The sequence below is a fragment of the Centroberyx gerrardi genome, chromosome 10 (assembly GCF_048128805.1).
Source record: "Centroberyx gerrardi isolate f3 chromosome 10, fCenGer3.hap1.cur.20231027, whole genome shotgun sequence".
NCBI classification, from domain to species: Eukaryota; Metazoa; Chordata; class Actinopteri; order Beryciformes; family Berycidae; genus Centroberyx; species Centroberyx gerrardi.
The window spans coordinates 29793505-29817162 of record NC_136006.1 but is presented as its reverse complement, the minus strand read 5'-3'; the positions used below and the strand labels follow the sequence as shown (position 1 = coordinate 29817162).

At 41.9% G+C, this 23658-nt stretch overlaps 1 protein-coding gene across 1 annotated transcript in view; it reads right to left on the bottom strand.

Moving 5' to 3' along the window:
• thsd7ba (thrombospondin, type I, domain containing 7Ba) overlaps positions 1 to 23658 on the bottom strand; it is a 127575-nt gene that overhangs the window by 39072 nt on the left and 64845 nt on the right. The window contains exons 8-12 of the mRNA XM_071915740.2: positions 21930 to 22161; positions 18899 to 19014; positions 17044 to 17176; positions 15949 to 16052; positions 8832 to 9023 (exon numbers count right to left, since the gene is read on the bottom strand). Of these exons, the coding sequence (XP_071771841.2) occupies positions 8832 to 9023; positions 15949 to 16052; positions 17044 to 17176; positions 18899 to 19014; positions 21930 to 22161 (777 nt within the window). The remainder of the gene's footprint in view (positions 1 to 8831; positions 9024 to 15948; positions 16053 to 17043; positions 17177 to 18898; positions 19015 to 21929; positions 22162 to 23658) is intronic.

Genomic DNA, 23658 nt, shown 5'->3' with positions numbered 1-23658 from the left:
GTGATGATCGGTGTATTTTTGGTGCACCTGCTTTCCCTCAACCTGCCTTGTCTACTTCTACTTCCATTAGTGATTTCCAACATTTCCCAGAGTGCCCTTTGATAACCCCCAGAGAACGTGCCTGAACTTGTTCCATTCAGCTGTGGAAAGAGCAATAACAATATAGTGATAGTAGCAAGAGCGTTTTCCCAGTTGTGCCACTGATGCAAAATGCAGCATGTCTTGTAGCTGCATTGTATTCTGGTCTATTGAGGCTACTGCCTGTGGAGAAATTGGTCTCTCTGCCTCTTCTACGATGGATTTCTCCCTGTATGACTATTGAATGTTGGTGCAGAATGGTGAGTCTAGAAAGAAGCCCTTGCTTTTTGATTCTGAGGGGCTGAAACCAGGTTTACCATTGATGTTTTAGAATGTTTTTCTGCTATTAAACTACATTGTACCTGCGCTGGAAATATCTCAACGTCACATCATGTTGTCTATATTTGTCCAGTTATCCATGGGAATAAATATCTAATTTATGGGTTGTGGCGCGCATTTTCAAAGCGGCACACAATTCCGCACGCCTCATCCAGCGAGGGTACGTTGATTCAATCTTGCGCAACTAGCATCAGGCTGTGGAAAAATAGGTACACAAACGTCTGCGCTTTTGTCCACTCCACACCGGTTGGCTCTATCTCGGCAGGATATTCCACACAGCTTCCAAGTTTGTACAGTGCAAATCATCAGGGGTATTGGAGCATGGACGGTGATATGCTGGGGAGGCATCGGAGGCAGTAGTTCACACAGCTCCATTCTAAAGTTCTCTCTCCACTCTGCATCGCTGAACTCCCTCCGGACCACCCAATCCTCACTCGCATTTTTTTAAAATTGCAGTAGAGATAGGCCTATGGCTGCAATGAACAACATGATGTAGTGGAGCGGAATCACGGCTGTATTTGTTTTGGTTAAATTTGCCAGGACCGAAAACATAATATTTTTTCAGCAAAAAACTCAGATTTCCACAATTCTCTCTGGATAATCAAAATAAGAAGTTCAGTCATGTAAACAGGATTATTATGGGGAATTGTCCGTTTATACAATTATGTAAATAGGTTAAACAGACTATTGCCTTCCGGCAGAATTGGCAATTGCAAACGTTGCCAAATATGACTAACTGAATGCAACGTTTTTAATCACTTAGGTAAAACAAACTACAAGCAACCAACAACATAATGGAAACACATTTTTTTACACCACCAAGTTAGTTGTAGCTGGACATGTTGTTAATGTGTGAATCATTGTCTTTCAACATAAAACTGCCGGTGTGCCTCCGCTGCGCCAGCGTCACTGGTCATGAAATTAGCAAAAATCTGTTGGTCATGCCCAAGTGAGCTTGTGCCAATTAAGCAAAATAGGGCCCAAAGTGTTTTAGGGTGGATTTTTCCTTTAACATCTAACACACACATTCCATAAACCAGTTCCATCTCCTTCCTCTAATGAGGAGAAAAATGAACGTATTTCACACTAAAGACCTCTATTTGAATGGCTATTAGTGCCAGACTCTCACCAGACTTTACTTTGTGGTACTTATAATTAGTCCTGTCCATTATATCTGATGAGTATTATTAGATTAGCATGAGCAGGGAAGTAACACAGCCAGCCGGAGGGAGTGTGTTCCTCTCAGACACTGTCACTTCCAATATCTGAACTAGGAACAGACACAACCTGTCAAGCTGTCCACCGGCTGCTCAACAATTTTTCTTATGATTGATCGGCCATCTATCTGTTCCGTATCATTAAACGGTATTATCTCAATGTGATGTGTGTTTTGTCCTTATGGATATCTTGCCATCTCGCATCGACGCTGATGGCAGTGTTGCTACTATAATGTCACACAAAAAAAATCAGCGCTGTCAACGTATCTCTGCGTGTTCGTGTCAAAGCTATCCAAATAAACACTTGTATTTGATAAGAGCCTACAACGCATACAGCATGTGAGAGGCACCCCATATTACATAGTACTGTTTTTACACTCATAATTAATGCTTTGAAAGTGGTTATTTTCTTAGGTTCAAATTAATACCTGCTGGTCCTCACGCAAGGCTAATACCACACAGTCAAAAGTGTATGCAGCATGCCTCCAGCTTCTGCCCAAATGTGGCAGCTATAATGAATTATATTCCCCAAAGAATAAACACGGCGTGTCATCATAATTAAAGTAAACACCTTGCCTCTGTACTGTAAAATAAAAGTGCCGACAGAATCCCTTGACCTGAGCCAGATGGAGGGAGGGAGAGAGAGAGAGAGAGAGAGAGAGAGAGAGAGAGAGAGAGAGAGAGAGAGAGAGAGAGAGAGAGACAGCTAGTGAGAGAGTTGCGCTGCAGCCTTCCCAGTCCAGCTACAGTGCACCAGTATCCTCTTCCATGGGCCCTGGGTGTCCTCTGCCTTCCCACAGAGTTCCCAGCGAGCGGCCCATCTGTTTGTGCTTTTGCAGAAGAGGATCTGATTGCACATATTCCTCGCCGAGTGTGAACTCACTACTGCCGTGCTGCAATTCACCAACAATCTGTTCAATCTACGCCACTGCTGGTGGTTGAGTGCCAGTCTACTATCCTCTCTCACTTAACGGCTCTGCATAGACCTACACCCACCATGGGCAATCTACAGTTAAACCCCAAAAACAGTTTTGTCAGCTGAAAATCTATGTATTTGGGTATATAGTAAGTAAGTAAGTAAGTAAAAATGTATTTACTGTAGGCTATATAGCACATTTCCTACACAGGGAAACTCAATGTGCTTCACATAAAAGCAAAAATTGAATAAGGAAAACAGATATAACACATATACATTCACACATTGGAAGAAGGAAGGACGAAAAAAAAAATTAGTAATTTAGTAGTGTTGTTGATAGATTTTTATTACAGTTGTTAGATTCTACAGATTGTGTTCTACATTTGGCTACTGCAACTAGATTTTGCTATTGGCTGATCAGTGATGATGAGGATCTGCCCATATTGATATTTTTTTTCACATTCTGGAGGCATTTTTTGAATTTCCAAAGTAGATGCACGTCAGCCAAAAACTCTGCCATTTAGTTCCGCTTTAAAGCTGCAATATGCACCTTTTTTCCTAATTACAATAATAATGAATAAATAGGATATATTATTTATTCAACCGTATTTATTATTCAACCATGTCCCACAGGGGCCGAGTGGATGCAGGTTTTCATTCCAACCGCAGACTGCAACTGGTGATTTCCTCCTCTCTGGTTGAAGGTGTGCTAATAAGTGAAATCACGGTGTGGTCTGTGGTTGGAATGAAACCCTGCATACACTCGGCCCTCCATGGCACATGGTTGAATAGCCCTGTTATACATTATCAGTCTGTATCTGTCTGTTACTGTGTATTCATGCCTAAATAGGTTGTCTGAGATTGGCTTTTCAATAATGTTGGGGATGTTATGGGTCTATCAAGGTGAGGCCAGCAACCACAAAGGGAAGCCACAGCAACAACAACAATGGAGGAAAGCAGTAAGTAAAGAAAGAACCATGCTATCTAAATAGACAAAAGGGCTGAGAAGTGACACAGAGCTGCTCGTATACTGCTAGACAGCTAGGATGCTAGCCTGTTTGCTAGGTTTTCTACGTAGCAAGTTAGCAGTGCTAGATTATCATTCAGTTCATCAGAAAGTTCAGCAGTTGCATATTGTAGCACTAACTTAGTATATTCCTTTCCTCTCTGTTTTAATATCTTATTAAGGCTAACTGCATATTGTATAAATAACCTGTTTTTCAAAATATATAAATTATGCTTTTCCTTTGTTTCATTTGACAAATACAAGTACACAAACAATGGCCACCATACAAGATATTCAGTTCACAACATGAAAAAGCATTCAGTCCCCGAACAGCTGACAGTTATACAGCAAAAGACATTCCTAAGAGAAAGACAAGAAAAGAAAATAACCTTGTATCGCATCAGTAACATATTGAAGTCCACCATTCCTTTTAAAGCAATGCCTGATAATCTTGGACCTATGTACAAAGAAAGGTGTACATATCCTATAGAAATCATTCACTCTACACTTAGACCTATGCTACATTAGCCTGATATTCAGACTGAATGGCCATTTCGTTTCCACTCCATTATTCAGCCTGAGATTGCCTTCTTGTTAGCTGTTTTCTGTGTGCGGGCGGGTTGATTTTCCCCGAACCAATCACTAGTGACTTGACGTATCCGGCCAAAATCTATTCTGCCAAAATGCCAATGAAAAACCATTGCAAGAACGGTTTAAACTTTAAAGTCCCGCCCACAAAGGTGCTGATTGGTTCGATTGTTTCTCAGAGCGAGAACAAGCCGTTGACTAGAGCAACACCAGACTCTCTGAATCCCTCGACAAAATCTGAAAAGTGGGCGGGACGCGATTCAGGAGTCTGGAACCAGGCTAATGCTATATTGTATTATGCCAGATGTCCAGACATGCCAGATATCCAGATATTATCATTCATTCATTAATAAAAAATGTCCCCCTTTTTGGTAGTTTGATGGTCATTGGAGTGGATTTCACACGTGAAGTACTTCAAAGCCAACACTGACACAGAACAGAAGGTGAGCTATATGTATGTCGAACGGCTCAGTGTTAAATCAGCATAGTGGAGCTGGAACAAACTATCTGCAATCAAACTCATAGGGCTACACATGAAAACTCCACTTTCTGCAGTTGAAATTATTCACAGCAGGTAACCTTTGAATACAGAAATGACAGTCAAACGATTGTACCACACACCTCCTGCGAGGGACATGAGCTGCAGCCGAATACTTGCCAACAAAAAGGACAGTTACCCCTCATATCACTTTTCCCCTCCAAAAGTGATGCTGACATCAACATAAAACATAATAGCCTATCACATAGTATCAGTGTTTTTCAAAAGCCCATTGACTAGATAGCCAAAGAGAAAAAGCTGATGAACAAGCTTTATTTTGGTGTCTATTCATGCATTCTGACACTTGATTCTGTTGAAAATTAACTTAATCTTAATTATATTTTGCTGTGTTTACCTCAAAAACGGCATGGTTTATTTTCCAGTTTAATTATATTATGAGTTGTCAAGGAAATTGGACCCACCTGGGCCTAAACAAATCTAAGTCCCATCCCATGCCACCCATCCCTTATGGCACTTTCCATATTTTGTCTGTTTCTTACAATTAAGTTTGGAAGAGTTTGAATTTCTTAAAGAGCTCTTTACCAGGCTATGACAATCTCAAGGCTATATTATTGAAAACCATTTCATTGTTGAACTCTTGACTCATATTTTCAACTTTTCTTTAGCTAAAATCATACCATTCTATGAAGACGATGAGTCAGCAGTCTTCAATCATTATAGACCTATCTCAATTCTACCTACAATATCAAAGGTTCTTAAAAAGTTTGTCTATACAAGACTTGGAATATTTGGATGAACACAAAATATTATACACACATCAATATGGCTTCAGAAAGTCACATTCCACCTATGTGGCTATTACCCATCACATAAATCAACTACACAAAGCCAGGGACAAAAAATAATCCACAATAAGAATATATTTGTGACCATAAATTACCAAATATTAATTCATTAACTGTCTCATTTGGGACCGAATAAACATGCCTTGCTTTGGTTGTCCAGTTACCTTAAAAACAGAAAACAATTTGTAACACTTAAAGGCAACAACTGCCCCTTAATTACTATTGAATGTGGAGTACCACAAGGATCAATCCGTGGCCCAGTTTTATTTCTTGTATACATTAATGATTTGCCAAACACTACAAGCTTTCCAAGATAGCTATTTCCTGATGGCACCAGTGTGTTTTATTCCCATAGGAATGTAAGCACTATAACAACAGTCGTAAATGAAGAGCTACACAAGCTGTCAAAATGGTTTGAAGTCAACAAACTCTCTTAATATTGATAATATCTTTTTTGGTTCCAAACCTCATGTGAACAATGAAAATGTACAGGTGTTACTTGATAATGTCCCTATAACAATGGTCAAAACTATGTGTGAGGTTAATTGTTATTTGTTAATTGTTGTTTGTATTTGTTATTTGTCTAAGATTAATTGTAATATGGTTAGAGACAAAGACTAGTTATACCAATAGGCAAAACAAGTAACTACCAACCGAGCTGAAAACTGCAGCAGCATGCCTCACCAAACACTGCAGGCACAGCATCTGCAAGCTGTCCGAGACAAGCAGCTTCTCCAGCTTTCGATATCACTGTCATGTCGAGTTTGAGTATTCAGTATATGGGTTGATGTATACTGAAACACAAAAGCACAAAGCGATGCACTACTTCCTTAAAGAGCGGGTTTGAAAGTGAGATATCTTTGTTTGTTAAGGTATACCGCAACGGATCGATTTAGCCTACACAGCATTAAGCTTGCAATGCTTACATCGCGATCATTGACAGTGGTTCTGTGGCTCACCATAGCCTGTACTTTGATCATTTACAGAAGCCATTTGTCTCAGTGCGTAGGCTTTACAGAGCTTAGCTTGTTCAATACATGCTTGTGAGTGAGTGGGCGGGGAGAAAGGCGACTAGCCGGACTGTTGGACTCACTCAATGGGGTTTGATGGGAAACTTGGAGTGGGAGGTTCAATTTACTTGTACCAGTATGTACTACTGTAGACTTGGTATGTGTCGAGCTCGAGAATGATTCAAAATGATTCGTTTGTTCTTTTTCACCTGGCACTAGCCTGGAGCAGCATGTCCACTGTACACTCCACTCATAGTATGCTCTCTATTCATCAGTTCACTTGAGGCAATGAGTTGTCTTGGTCCAATGTTGCCAGGTTAGGGGGTTGATTTCCACTGGGGCAACCATTAATTCATTCATTCATTTTCCCTATCCACTTATTCCTTTTCAGGGTGGCAGGGGGCATGTCCATGTCTTTGGACTGTGGGAGGAATCCCAGGAGAACATAAGGAGAACATGCAAACTCCACACAGAAAGGACCAGGAATCAAACCCACATGCTTCTGGCTGGGAGGCGACAGCACTAATCATTGAGCCACCATGCTGCCCTGTGGGGTTGCCATGTGAGAGAGAGTGCTTTGCAGATGCAAGACAGAGGCGTAAATCCTGTCAACTATAGGTGTGTGTGTGTGTGTGGCAGCTGAGAAGTACTAAAATGGCCACAGTCACAGGGGACTAAGGCGTGGTTTCTCATTTTCTGTCCATCTCTCTCATTCCCTTCCCATTTCTAAAATACATTTTCTAATAAATGTTATATTATCACACATGAATGAAGTATTGTGTTTTATCTGCAGAAAGAGACACATAACTGTATGAATTCTGAGTCAGAAGTGAGAATGTATAAAATTAGACATTCCTCCACAGTGGCCATTTTTAAAGCTCTATGTGGTAACTTGGCACATCAGCAGCTACTCTGGTCAGAATTCACAACTGCACTCTGTCGATTTTACTGCCGTCGCACTTTTAATGACATCAGGCAACAGACAAGTGTGTGCTTATTGATCACGTAAACACTCATGACACTGTAGGGAGCTTAGGATCAAACAGTTTGTACATGTAAACACTCACAATACTGTAAGATGCTGTGTCTGCCGTTGTAGAATACTACTCACAAAAGCTAACGGGCTAATATATAGCTACGATGCTAACGTGGTAGTTAGCATTAGCGTTAGCATGTACAATACTATCCAGTACACCACCGCTCAGAATTGGCTGCTCCAGAGTCTCAAGTTACGTTGATAGTTTCGTTGGAGCTTGGAAAGCCAAACTCCAACACTAATAGCAATTAAAAGTGAATGTTTTACCACAAAAAAAGTAATGGCTGATCGATGTGCCTGTGCTCTGTAGGCAAAGAGCTTGGTGTGTTGCCAACTTGCGCTAGCATATGTATAGCTTGTATTAGCTATGTACAAGACCTCAAGCCCCACAGTAGGTTTGCTGCCCATCAATTCACCTGACAGAGAAAGGTAAGCAAGTATTAAAGTTGGCATGCAGGAATTGAAAAACTGACCTACTGTGACCATTACGCCCCACTGAACATAAACACATGTTCCTCGCAAATAAACCCAACTGAACTCGGGCTGATTTCATGTCTTGGATTTTAAGAGCATTATAGAAGGAGACAGGGTATGTTTACTACAGCCCCTACGGCATTGGATCAAATATTCATGAAGACAAATAGTATCCAGCCCGGTTTGCAACCACAGCATGTGATTCAGACGTTGTCATCGGCACTGAAATAAAGGGATTACAAACTGTGAGAGGCCTAATTTAGACCTGACACAACACTGCGGGGACAGTAGAGAGTTACAGTAACAGAACCAGAGCGAGAAAAGAGGTTGGGAGTGGATTATGTATGTCAAAGCACAGCAACTTTACAGTACATTGAGAATAAGCTGCACGGAGAAGAAGGATGCTGAGATAATTTTAGGACTGCTCTAATGGTCAGGGAATATAGGCTGAAACGAACGCACTGGAGGTGCTTTGGGAAGGGAGTGTAAAAGGTGAATATGCGTAATTGGGGTCCATATGAGTGCCAGTGTGCTTTATTTTAACAAGGATGCTCAGACTCCGCTGTAGGAACTGCCTGCTAGTGCTACACCATACTGTCAATGCACTGACATTGGCTGTTGGAGATGGGGAGAAAGACAGAGAGCAACCAATGGCTAGGATTAAGTGCTCTTTACTCGTAGAAGTGGCTACTAAGTATAGATGGAGTGTGCTTTTCCGTGAGAATGCTTGGCCTGAGAGGATAATCCATTTGCTCTACTGGCAGTGACGGAACGGTATACTGGAGAGCGTCTGGGTCTGTGAACGGGAGAGTACCGCCTTTACCTGTGAGTGAGCGCTTGCGGCTCCGGGAGCTGCCGCAGCCGGCGCATTCGGTAAACTTGGACCACGCCGTCAGAGCGCAGTCGTCCTTGCAGGCCACGCGGCACCGTCTGATCTGAGGGGGCAGGACACCGGCCCAGCGCAGGCATTCCGTCATATCGACCAGCTCTCCGTCCTCCCCGACGCATCGGACTCCTGCGGACATAGAGGTGGGCAATGATGGCACTCCGATTAAAGGGGCGCGAAGTAATCTGTGACTTTTATCGACCTCCGCTAGGAGCGGGAAATTCGACAACATCGACAGATCTCTGGCACTGCCTGTAATTGACGCAAATAATGAAGTCACATGTTCACAATAGAGAGGAGTAAGGTAGCTATTTACGGCAGAGATCCAACAGAAATGTCTAGTGAAGAGGGATCACCATGCACAATATTGGAATAATGATACTGCGTATTGTGTGCTTTAGGCCTTCATAGCTGAAATGTCTTGCAATGTCTTGCTCACTCATAGTATTGTTTTTAATCGTTGAGCAGTTAAAAATGCAACAAGTTTTTGTTCCAAAACAGAGCACTGGCTGGAAAGTGAGTTTTGAAAGCCAAAAATCTCAACACCTGGCCAAGCAATTGTTGAGTCATTGGTATTAATCAACAACCCTATCGACGCCCTGCAGATATATTATGGTCATTTTGGGCAATGGGGCAGTAAATACCATACTTATTGCACCTTTAAATAATCCCCTCTTAAATATGAGCTCAGATCCTCTTCCAGCAAATGCTAACCCTAACTCACATTCAGACCAAGGGCTTGACTCATTAGGAACAGGAAGGAAGTTTGCTGATCCAGCAGATTCTCACTTCTCACTCTCTGGCTTTGTTTCTGTCTGACTGAATGAACTTTGAAAGAAAAGATTTCTACACGCAAGAGTTTTGGTGCAATGTGCATGTCATAGCTATAAAGACATACTGAAATACTAATGCTAACTAACTTCTTTGATAACTAAGATTTATTTTACCAAAGCAAGGTATTCATATATAACAGATTAATATGTAAGCTAAGTCTGTCATTGTAATGATAGAATGATGTATAGAGTATCTAATCAAAGTATCAGTATCTGATCAAAGAAGAATAAAGACATCACAACCCAGTACTGTAGCTGCAATATGTGTCCATGTGTGGTTGGAATAATTACTTGGAACTCACAGGAAGACCAGATGGCTTATTTCTATTACTAAGCACCTCATGTAGTACTTGTTTAACTAGAAGCAGAATTGCACAGTCAATCCAATTCGGCTGCCTTTGAGGACTTTTGGAATATACCCTTGCACAAGTGTTGGCAACTCTTTCATATCCCTCAATGGAGACAGAAAACTGTCAAAGAAGTGGGGGCCGCTTTTTGTTAGAAAGGAAAGAGCTGGCTGCAGCTGAGGAGGAAAAAGTAGATACTGTAATAAAGGCTGAGAACAGAAGGCAGGATTAATGTGAGAGGTACGGCAGAGTCGCTTTTAAATGGCAAACACTTGGCTTAAAAACAGAAATTGTCCTTGTTGGGGAAAAAAAAAGTTTCACTGAATGTCTCGAACCAGCGGTGTAGCTGTTATGTTTTTTCAAAGTTAGAAATTTTGACCTTTAATTACAGCGCCTCCATCAGGCTAATCAATTTAATTTTGTAAAACATAAGAACGCATTACCAAAATGCATCTTCCCTCCAAGTTTTGTCAAAATTGGACCAGTGGAGATAACACATTTGAGTTTAAAATTCTGACCTTTTATTATAGTGCTCTCATTAGTCCAGGCAGTGAAATTTGTATGGATAGCTGGGTGTGTGTAGCAAGTTTCATGTCCATTGTACTTATAGTGTAGGAGTTAGGACTTTTGACCATTAATTATAACATCCCCATCAGGCAAATCAGTATAATGTTTTTAAACGTCAGAGAATCATTCCTCCCAGTTTTGTCAAAATCGGTCCAGCAGTATCTGAGATATCACATTTGAGTTAAAAGTTTTGACCTTATTTAGTTGAATTATAGCGCCCCCACTGGGCCAACCAGTGTAATTTTTTAAATGCTGGAACACAGTGTGAGGATGTATGTTCTCTCCAAGTTTCCAAATTTCATTACAAAACAGGAGGCACTTGAGCTGCCTAATGTCCCGCCATAATCACCATCATATATTAAACATAACCAATTATGAAGTCATTAATTAAGCTAATGAATGCATTAATTAGCGAATATTTCTATGTCAACATACTTGTCTTCACGTAACACACGGGTGGCATTAATATGAACTCTGTATCTTAAAGCATTAAGGTGTTATAGTCGTTTCAAGAAAATCATTTTGTCCTCATTAATATGCAAATGTAGGCAGCAAGGTGCTCCAAAAATCCGATCACCTACTCTACAGGAGGAACCTGTGGTGTAAGTATGACGTTTCTGTCACGTTTCTTTCCTGAGTTATTATATTCACAAGCGCAACATGGCGGTGGGTCAGAAGAATAATAGCAATACAGAGTGCATGCTATATTTACAGAATGTGAATCATGAGAACGCGCCACCTGATTGAGGGACTCGCCGGGAAAGAGGTTTGAATCATAATAATCAGTAGTCCTACCAAGTGCGAGAGGAATCATTTCCCTAATTGCCAACATTGACATTTCAGAGTGCGTGGCATTTGGCATGGAAGAGGAGGGAAAATATCACACAAAGAGGGATGGAGCACCTCTAATATTGCTTCTTGTTTATCTAACCAGCCGTGTTCAAATAGATGAAAAATCAAAAAAGCGGATGGGGGGGGGGGGGGGTCATAGACAAAACCATCCCTGTGGGGGTGTAGGAATGTTATCATGGAATGTGCCCCACCCCCATGTCTTTGAGGATTCATTGATCTACAAACATGCCTTTAACCCATCGTATTGATTCCTATTTGACTTTTAAATTTCGCCCTCTGCCAGAAAGCGCCGGGCTTCTGCGCGTCTCGCTGCAGCTGTGTGGGAGGGTCGTCCACATTAAAGAGCTCTTTAAGGCATTTATGTACAATTCGCATTCAACGCTATGGAAAAAAAAAACAATCACCTGGTATTTTATGGCGCCCTTTCTATGCATCTAAAGTATATTACAAATGTTGATTACTTGTTTGTCTCACTGTAATTTGTCTGGCTGGTGAAATGAAAATGATTCTCTTAATAAGACTACGGTTAGTAGATCCTTAGTTCACAGAGTTGGCGGAAAACAGCACCGATTATATTATGCTAAACCTTCAACAATAGATTTTTATTTTCCTGTAAACAAAACGGTTTGAATAACACATCTCATCATCAACAGCTAATGAGATATTAGTTTAATTAATACCGCAGCAGAAAGCGACTATTTTTCTCTGTTGGATTTCAGCTCTGCCCACTTAACTAGACTGTTTCTTTCCCTCCCACACCCCCGATCTCTCATTCCCAATGTCTGTTATTAGCGGAGCCCCGGCCTGCGAGTGCTGACAGTAGTGACATTCTGATTTTAAATCGCGAACCGTCCATTTTTAGCGCAATTATTCCAGCCTTTCTTCACCTAAGCCCGTCTGCGTGGCCTTTCTTATTATCTCCTCTCCAAATCGTTAACATTTTTTTTTGCCACAGTATCCCTGCCACTGACAAGGATCATCTTTAATTACGCAATTACTTAGAAAGGTGGCTATGTTTGTGGGCTGGCTGGTTGAAGGGACCGCCCAGTCTTTGAAGAGGCTCGTTGCACTCTGCCTTCAAGTTTCTGAAGGGGAACGTTGTGGACTTGGAGGCAAAAGGACAGTCTTTAATAATCACATTTTAATCAGATTCCCTTTCTGTGGATAGCCATTATCAAGCTCCGGTCCCACAGCTGCTTCGACCCAAAACAGCATGTTATATTTTACATCATTACATGGACACCAGTTCTTCCATCCCTTCCCAGCAAATTTAATTTCCATGTGTTCCAGGGCGAATAGTAATGTGGATCGGACTCACTGGACCCAGATCTTTCCTACCGCCAACTGTTACAAGCCAGTGTAGCGAGGAGAAGTTTGATCTCTCATCATCATTTTCTAATTGAAATTTGATCGGTATGACTCGTTTTCTACTGAATAAAACAGTGGCGGTTCTGCTCAGAAAGGGTTTTAACACATCCAAGCGATTATGACCCACGGGTTGGCTCAATTCAAATGAGGTGGGGGGTGTTTTAATTAGTGCAAAAAAAATCTATGAGCTCATTACCGACTCCCAAGTTTCCAGCTACGAGATCACATACGCGTCCCGGAGTTTTCTCCTGTTTAGTGGAAGAGTTTGGTTTTTTGGGGCCAGGGTAAAGATTCATCCCCTCAACTCTTGTGTTATTTAGGAATGCATCTTATCTGTGACCCCCGACATGTCGGGCCGGCATACATACCGCCAACCTCATCTCATTCCAGGCTTGAAGTCGGACATTAGCATTCTCTGGACATGCAGCCTGGCATCTTGCATAGGGCCAGAGATGCACTGAAAACGCGAGGAAGCGTTTAATTGGCTTTGTAAAGCGCGGACCTTATGGCTTGCTCTTCCCTACGACTCGGCCCGGATCCTGGCCTTATGTGCCCGAGTCATGTTTGGGGGTTCAGAGTTTATCTGGCGATCTGATTGGTCACACGCGTCCTGACAGTGCTGATAATTCCTGCTTTACTGGTATGGCTAAACTCTTCTTTTAACCAGGGAGGTAAAGTTTCTTAAAACTTTCTTGTTTTCTCCTTGAGGACAACCAATAATCCCTTAAAATCCCCTTACATTTACATTAATTCACCCCTTAATTCATGCAAAATCCCCTTAAAATGAGTTAAGGGAGTTATTAATGGAGGAGACCCCATCAAAACCCCCTTAAACACCCCTTAATGTTTGACTCCTTACTTTCTAATTGAATGTAAAATTCAGGGAGACAGGAACTTTCCATGAATAACTCATTAATAACCCTGTAAATCATGCACAAAAAGCATGAAAAATCCCTTAATGACTAGTGTCTCCATGAATCAACCCATGAATAAATCCCTTAAAAAAAACAATGATACTAACCTTACTTTTTTAAAGCTGTTATTTTTAAGGTCTAATTAATGTTTATGTAATGAGAAATGAAGGACATTTCAGGGATAAAATTAAGGGGTTTGGTTTCGTAGGAATTCTACCCTCTCAGGTATTATTGCTCTATTTATACACACTGTATATATATAATTAATATTTCCCAACTCCAAGTGAATAATGAATCTGTGCATGCATGGCGAAATGGTTGTTGAGGGGTTAAAAGGCACTAATACTATCTAATGCAATTTCTATATCTACATGCATGTTGTATGTGCTCCCGTAAGACAGCACACAAGACTACAGCTCTGTCTCCTTGCATTCTGCAGAGGTACCACTCTCGCTGGTTGACTGGGCGCAATTTACAGCCTACTACTTCGCCCTATTTATTCAGCCATATGCTGATGAAGCAAGTCTGTTTGCACGGCAACACTCTCCGGCTCTCTCATTTGTATCTGTGGTTCAGAGGGTTTATTTAAAAACTACTTTTAACTGCTGGTGCACCTGAGTATCTGCTGCTGCAAAATATTGCTAAATTAAGGCTGTGTGGACGCATGGAGTGTGTTTTTGTGCTGTACAGTGCAAGGCTTACCAGACTATTTTGGGACTCTGCAATACTGTATATCTTAAGAGGATCTTGTTAAGGCTTTATTTTGCATAGGAAAATACCCCTAAAAGCACCATAACCACACATTACAATAACTTTTAGGGCATACAAAGACTGTTAAAGCATGTTTTAAGTCCTACAATATGAACAATTCTGTTTTTCTCTCAGACATGTAAAGTAAAGTAGTCAAGACATAACTAAAGACGAAAACAATAAAATTAAATTTTTTGTTTTTTCACTGGATTGTTATACTATATTTCCACTCAGTGTCTCTAATGACCAACATTCTAGCGATTCCAACCTCATACTTAAAGTTTTTGAAATGTCACAGGTATTTAACTTAGCGCTCTCCTAATCACATTCAAATAGGAAGCTCTAAAAGGTCAACGAGGGCTACTCTAAACCTGGGAACGCCGCCGACGTTTTCCCACCCTCGCCGAAAAGTCATATAAATTCACTTGAGAAATGTCACTCATAACTGGGCCGCCGGGTAAAGGCGAGCGGCGCTGAGAGCGGAAGTGCGAGGGAAAGTTCTCAAGGCGGCACAGTAAGCGACTGAAAACTTTGCTCGAATCGTCTCAGTAAATTAGACACAACAGCCAGTTTTTGGGATTTATTGGGACATTTTGCTCTCCTCTAAACGAGTCTGAAATGATCCAATTAACACTCTTGGCTTTTTTAACGATTTGGGGCGGCGGCGGCAGTCGGCTTGGCGGCTCCGCTCGGAGAAACGCGGTTCTTCGTCGAGGACGGTGTACGGGAATCTGCACAGAGACGAAAATGGCGCCGACATGCGCCTGTCTGGTGACGAAGGGAACATCCACTTCTGACTTAATGACATCAGAAAACAAGCAATGAAATTCATTTTCACGGGCACGATAAATTTGTATTCATAGGACATTGTGGTGCGTGTGGTGTGGTTTTTAAAAATGGTTTTAAAACTCATGAGGTTGATACACGGCACGCAATCAGGATGGATGCTTTTTAGCTGCGGTGCCTTTCATTGCCTCTCTCACTTTCTCACCCGCTTACTGTCATTTCTCTCTCTTCCACTGTGTGTGTGTGCACGCCTGATGTGTGTGTGTGTGTGTGCATGTGTTTTGCGCTTCTGCTATGTGTGCAAGGGGTCTATTATTCTTCCAGCCTGCTGCTAAGATGCGCTGCTGCCATCTGATTTGTGGCATTCATTAATAAGAGACCCGCTGCTGTGATGAGATCGTCAAACAGCAGACAGACAGGTTCATCTGGCAACATTCTCTGGACAAATTGGCGTTTTTTTTTTTTTATGTTGCCATCACTTCTGCTTGTTAAAGGAGCGCTTCTGAAAGGGCTATTAGGTCTCATTAAATGAGGACAGTGCATAGATGGTTGAACAAGGCTTAAACTGGTGATGTGGCAGGTGTAGAGAGGAAGAGCGCAGGACAGAATAGATCAGAAAAAGAAGGAAAACACTCGCCTCTTGTCTCTAAACCGTTTCCACAAGCTTCCCCGGCTCCAGCTATCCCTTGTCGAACGGAATCTGGAACCAGCGTGCAGCTGTGCCACTTATGTGTCCTCCACCTGCATGTAAGCACAGAGGCAGCAACTGAGAAAGACCATGGTGTCACGGTGAATTACTGAGGCTGCCTTCACACTGCAGCTTGAAGTATCCCAGTCTGTTTTTCCCCTCACATGTGACACCGATCTGATGTTTTCTACTCGGTGTGAACAGCTGAATGGAGTCACATTTTAGCTTACCGTTACCTATTTATACTTTGTGTTATGTGATAATTGTGTAATTTTTCTGCTGCAAAACAAATGGCCCGAAAATGTTTGCATGCACACAAAATGCGACTGCAGTGGCATAAGAATCAGAGTAACATATTCAGATTTGACTGGCATTAATAGACCAGTCAGAACATGTACATTAATCACATTTCTTTAGGTGTGATTTTACTGGCATCAATAGAGACAAGCCAGAAGATGGGATTTAAAAATAGATCCCACTTATAATGAATTATTGTGTTCTTACTGGGAGCTATTGAACCTTATTCACACAGCGGCCATTTTGACCACTTGGGGTGTGAAACTCTACCTGGAAGACTGACATAAAAGTAGCATTACTTCAACACAAAAGTGAAGACAAAATACAGATAAAGCTAACCGTCATCAAATTAGCTAGCAATCTTGACAACAACAACCACAGCAACGTTTTGAATTTAGCAGGGAAGTTAGTTAGCTTACTAGCTAGTTAAGCTACGAGCTAGCTAGTAGACTCTGGTAGCTAACAATAACGGACTAAATATATTAAAATGTAAACATATCCCTCTGGATACTTGAGCTCCATTCTTGGTTCACAACAGTAGCACAGAGCTGGACTCTTCCAGGCACAGTTTCCTACCCTGAGTATTCAAAATGGCCGCCGTGTGAATGAGGTCAGTTATACAGCAGATGAATGAAGGGGCTAAATCTTTGGACTGAAGCTAAAAGAAAAAGCTGTTCCTGAGATTATGGATTGGACTGTGTGTGTGTCTCTATGTGTATGTGTGTGTGTGTGTGTGTGTGTGTTTACCTGTAGACCGGACACACAGGCAGCGATTCACATTCCCTCTCTTCGTACAGTGTGTCTGGACACTCTTGTCCTCCATTAGCGGACCTCTGAACGATGGTCCTGTATCGAGACTGCGTGGCCTCCGTCGTGTTTGCTGTCGAACGAGAGACACACTCTTGACCTGCCTTCATTTGCACATTTTCGAGTCCCCAGTTGAATTAAAGTGAATGTTTACTAAGGGGGACAGAAAGTAAAATGACAACGGTTGATGGATAATGACCTGGGACACAGAGCAAATGGAGACACCGTATCTCAAGTACTGTATAATATCTAGAGGAAGTGGCTGGAAAAAAAGAGAGGACTCGAGACAAAATGAAAGTCGATGTGATCATGATTGACTAGCCCTTGTGACTTGCGATGTCCTCCACTTCTTCGCAGCCTGTTTCCCGACACACATCCCACTGAAATGGCTTCATTTGGCTCCGGCTCCAAGGCTCATTACACAACACTAATTACTAAACATTGAAAATGGGGCAATTAAGAAAGTGATCACATCGTCAGCGGGACCCAATGGACTAAAGCATATTTACAGAGATGAGAAGCCGGCTCAGTTCTTTTAAAACAATTACATACTTTTGATTTCCGAGACACTTACAGTACACATATTGGTCAAACCCATTAAATATCTATTTTCCTCTTGATGAGTCGGCTTAATGCAATGGACAATTACCACTGTCATTTACATTAAAATGTAATCATTGAATACATTGGAGACCCATTCCAAGAGTGGGGAGCACGTTTGTACGGCAATATTTTATCATTTTAAATGAGTCCCTATGGCACTGTATTGCTGTTACTCATATTCATTCAGCACACTATATATAATATCCAACAATAGTTGCCATAGTGCATTTACTGTTATGTTGCAGCTACAGTAAATATAATTATTATGCCTACTTCATGCTATACAGTGGTTGTTGTTTCTGCTTTTGCTGTTGTCATTATTGTTGTTGTTGTTGTTTCTGTGTTTATGTAACACCAAGACAAATTCCTAGCAACCATCTGTTGCATGGCAACAAAAAGTTTTCTCATTTCTGATATAGAAATTTGAATATCATCGCTGTTTGGTGAATATCTTGGATCTCCAACATGTCAAAAATAGCCATGTTTTCAGATTGACCACCATGCGTTTTTGAGTTTATCCAATGGGTTTTGAAAGCGTTTAATAAGTACCAAGGGGTCGTAGACTTTTCTCAACCCATAGAACTCCATGCCATCCTTTAATTTAAGTTCAAATATGAAAATCACCACAATTGGAGTTACGACATTTTCACACGACAACAGCAATATATAGTATACAACACAGAGATGTAGTGGAGGATTTCATATATGGTAATTGTATATATATATATATATATATATATATAATTGTAAACCCACCTAAACTCAGTTTGCCTACCTTTTCATTTTGCAGAATATAGTTTACCACCTTTTTAGGCTGACATAAAAGTAAGTAGTATCAAATGTAGGCGTTTTAACTATCAAATTGATGTAATATGAGGATAGAGTGTTTTTAAATTATTATTTTTTCTGAAAATATAACTGATTTGTGTTTATTTTGGTGGTTCACATTGTGATGCATTATGATGCTCACTGTCTGGAGGTGATAGTTTACCCAGCTTTTTATGTACCACCACACCACTGATTTGCCTCATTATACACAAAGGCCTTAAAATATCCACTAACTTCAGTAACAGTCCCAGTAGGTGTCTAGATGCAGGATATCTTATTAATTTGGAAAAGGGTTGTGGAGGTGTTAGACAGGCATTGCAAAATTGAGTTCAGAGTGATGCAAGCGGATTTCCCGGAGGGCTACCTGGCATACAGGCTGACGGGCAGGCTGTCCATTCGCTGAAGGGTGTCACGATGCAGTCTTTCTTACAGGGGAGCAAACAGGGCCGGACGGTTTCTGGTCGGGCTGAATCTGGACACCTAAATGCACAGACAGACAGAGGTCTTAAATTCTCTCTTTCCCCCCCTTGGGCGATGAATGATAAGCGTCCCGGGTCACGCTGGTAGCAGGACAGCGCGGCGGAACAGCTGCCCTGTCCTTGACATCACACATCTCGCCCCGGCCAACATGACTGATTACATGTTCTCCCGCCGCCTCGCTCGCTGGAAAAATGTGGAGAAATGCAAAGATTTACAGTTTTCTCACAGATTCGGCCACTCTGCCAGGCCTAAATCTTGCATTGTGAACAGATCCCTTCACCAGTCAAGCATGCAAAGCACCTGTAGTTTATGGATCATATCCCACTGTCAGTTATGAATACCAATTAGCTTACTTAAGAGTCATTAATATGCAATATCTTCCAAGGACGCCGCACCTTGGCTGAGACTGCCTTCCTGATTATCATCTGAATTATACAATACTGTTCACTCATTTCAAACAACACCGCCATTCATTAAATTGAAAACACCGATTCAAATACATGCTTGTATTTGTGAAACGATATATGGTAGATAGAATGGATGACATTGCAATTACCATATACGGAATCTAGCGTTAATAGGAGTGTGTGGGTTTATATGCTGCGATATAACAAGGAGAAAACAGACATTCTGGATGTGTTTGAAGAACTGCGTGAGTGTATCCATCTCCCCATACGCAGAGCGACCACAGTAGCCTTTCGCTGCCACCCGGGAGACAGGACTGCTAGAGGAGGGAAATCAATCAAAGTCCACAGCATGGCTGCTAATTAAAGCTGAGAAAAGTGAGGATATGCAAACTGTTTACCAATGAATCACTCCTGGGGTGCCAAGGACGCCATTATGCGGGCTTTAAAGAGGCACTTCACCTACATTCACCAATTACGCGGTCTTAAAATATCAAATCGTCATGTGTTTTCCCTCCATTTACCAATGCTGTATTCTTTGTGAAACAGCCCCTTTGGGTGCATTTTATTTTGTGCATCGCGCAACCTTGAATAGGTGGGGTTTAGTGCGCCGATGCAAAAATCAAATACAAGTCATGTGCTTTGATGTCCTCATCAACGAGCAGCCCCGAGACCCCCCCCCCCCCGCCCACCCCCTCACCCAACGGGACATCGCGGTTTCTCCCCAGTGTGACCGACTCCCTTTACTCAACAACCAGATCCAGGGTCTCACTGGAGACCCAGCATGGTGCTACATCCTGCCAGCCGCAGAAAGGAGCGAGATCAAAGTATGCCGGAGCGAGAAGAGGCAAGACATATAAAACCCATCCTTCCCCAGCTTTATCCCTCCTCTCTCTCCTCTCTCTCTCTCTCTCCAGTGATGCACGCCAGAGGGCATGGCAAAGCAACGGAGCAGCTGGGGGGATATCATGTGGTAATCCCAGAGTGAAGGAATCAGGGTACAGAAGCTGCAGATCAGGCGCTGCAGAGAAGGCCACAGTGTTTGAGGGCGACATAGTGAAGAACTTTCAAATGTCTCTTGCACATTATTGATTGCGTGCTCAAAATTGTAATCAGTAACCTAACCCACCGCTTTCAGTAACACCGAAAGTGGCGGGTTGACATTTTTGAGTGCCATGTTGTGTTATGCCCTTACTACTGCTGCTTCAGCTTCAATATGTGAGGAACGGGAGGGGAATAGACGCAGAAGTAATTTCAAATCTATATAATGTGTCCTGAGGGTTTGATACTGATGCTAAGAAAGCTAACCTTTTATTGAGCCACGGCCATAAAGACTATGGCTAGGCAAGACATGCTTAGATGTGCCTGCTGACTGAAGTCAAAAAAACAGTGTGTGTGATGCGTCCTCTTCTACTACTCAGAAATGCGAAGGACATTCCCGCAATCAAACTTTAAGATCGAGATTCTGAGGCGAGGCTGAAAATAACAGCTCACTAAAATAAAAAACAAAAAAGAAAATCTTGAAAATATTCTGCCCTTTCTTCAGTCTCGAAGACATATGCTAGCGGAGTGTGTGATGTCTCTGGTGTCTTAATCATACCATATGAGGCTCAATATGTCATATCAGTGTTGTGTCCGCAAGGGCACACGCTAACCTTGTGTATGTCTAGCATTGCACAGGTCAGGAGGGCCGCAGGAAAAGGCAGCTTCACACGGCAAACACACCAAATCAAAAGCAGCTATGATGAACAGTAACATACAAGGCTATGTGTGGGGTGCTTCTCCATTAAATGAACACTCTCCGGCCAGAGCAATACTAAAGACGCTATTGAACTAGCGGCATACTGTACACACGAGATCTGCTGGCGGAGCACAAATGACAGGTTTCATTAAAACCTCTGTTGTGGGGGATAGGACGAGCACATGAAAAACGCCTCTCCATAACCCACTTTATGGCCCTGTCAATAATATATCGAGCTAAAGAAGGACAAACTGACTGAATTATTTATAAATCTAGCTTCCTGGTGTGGGCTATAACATCATTATAGCCACCGTACAAAAGCCTTTAGCAGTGTTTGATATTGTATTGCTGAAAGAGGAGTAGATAATGGTGGCGCATAAGCAAAATGGATCTCAGGTTCACAAAAAAAAATAATCCTAAACACAGGCAGATAGCACAATGGGAGGCATTGATGTACAAAACACTCTGGGGATAGAATTTCGCAGTACATCAGGTCCTCTGGGTCATCCGTCAGTGAATAAAAGCATACGCTGTGTATCTTCAAATAAGATGCTTCTAGAAAATGGAGACGGTGTTCTTAAATGATTTCTCTGAAAGAGAAACATGATCACCTCTCAACTCCTCCCCCTGCTTTTAGAAAGCTCTTTTACTCCTTACCCATAATTTACCATCCCTTTCCCACAGGACACGTGGTCTGGGATCTAAAACCATGGCTGCGGGGTCACATAAATATGCATGCTGGAAATCAGCAGCCCGGTCAGAGGACATACCTTTTACTTATGACTTGTCCGACGTTCATCTTCATGCAGTTGACTTTGCGGATCTGGACGCCGACGGCGCAGGTTGGGGTCCCGTTCCAGAAGCCGGTTCCGTTGAGATTCATGGAGGCGTCCTCGATGCAGGGCCCCCACGCAGAGGCCTCCCAGTAGAACACCATGCAAGGATGATCGTTGCAGACTCTCCACTCCTCCAGTGCCGGAGCCGCCGGACACTCCGTCCCTTCTGGCCGTCAACACACATGAAAGAGCCACAGCATCAAAGAAATGTATAGTTACAGAGAGATGCTCAAAAGGAGCAATCTTGCTCGCATTATAGGCCTACATCTTGAGCCTATGGAGGGCTTTCAGGTGACGTAACACACCCTCTGGAGACCATATTGGCGGTCGAAAGCTTGTGGTCAACAGCTAATCGCCTCTCTAAACATACAACTTGACTGTCTCAACAGAATTCAATAGACGTGGTTAATTTCTGTGCTGTCTTTGACTGGGAACTGATCATTTTGCCACTGGTATATCTGGCTGATTTAGTGTTTAGATAATGTCAGCTTGTTAGCTAGCTAACCATAGTGTTGGGTCAGCGAAACATCACTGTCTTGTTGTAAGCATAACTGATTAGCACACTAGAAGCTAGTGTTAGTAGTGGATAGTCACATGATAATATTAACAATGGTTGCTTTGCTAGCTGCTGTCTAGTTAGCTAGCAAACTAGCAAAAAAAATCAGGTTGAGTTGACACTTTTCAAGCTAACCATAGTATTGGGTCATCGAAACATCACTGTCTTGTAGGCATAACTGATTAGCACACTAGCTAACATATCTGGTAGAAGCTAGTATTAGTAGTGGATAGTCACATGATAATTATATCATCAGTTGCTTTGCTAGCTGCTGGCTAGTTAGCTAGCAAACAAAGTGAAAAAAATAGGTTGAGTTGACACTTTTCAAGCTGCAACTTGTAGTGCTTTTGAGTAGAGATTAAAAGACAAGACCGTTTGCTGTGTCACAGTAACCTACAGTAAATTTGGAAACAAATCTAATTCATCACACAATTACTTGTAATGTTAATGAACTGACCTACACCACAGCAATCTCTTTCAGGGATCTCTCTTTTTCTAGCTAGGTTGTTACACCTTTAGCCATTATTTGCATACAGCCAATTCTCCAATGGACCTTTATGATGGCGCCAAACATTTGTTTACAGGAGATTTGTGACATGATGTAATATGTCTCAGACAAAAGCTCAAATTTAACTTAGAATGAATATCTGAGTGACACACAGCATCATCCATAAGCTAGCTCTTTGCTATCTGGTCACAGTTGTGATTCCAGAGTGGTGTGGTCTGGAACACTTCATGACTATGGATTTATTTAAAAAAAAAATATTTTTTGTCAAAATGTGGTACAGTAAATGAGCCAATGGACTGTCTGAATATTAATGAGGGTGCCATCTAAGAACACAGTGGCGTTCTGGGAACAAATGAGAATCGTCAAACACCCACGCAGCTAAACATACAGCCACACATATACACACTCAAACACAAACAAGTGCACGCACACACAAGCAAATACTCCATATACACACCCACGCACATGTCCACATGACACACACATTTGTGCTGAGATTCAAAGATATAATTTATGTGTATCGGGAGTGCATCAATCAGTGCAGGGTCTGTCCAATCTGAAGGGAGGTGAAACAGGGGGAGAGTTCATTTTAAGGTGGA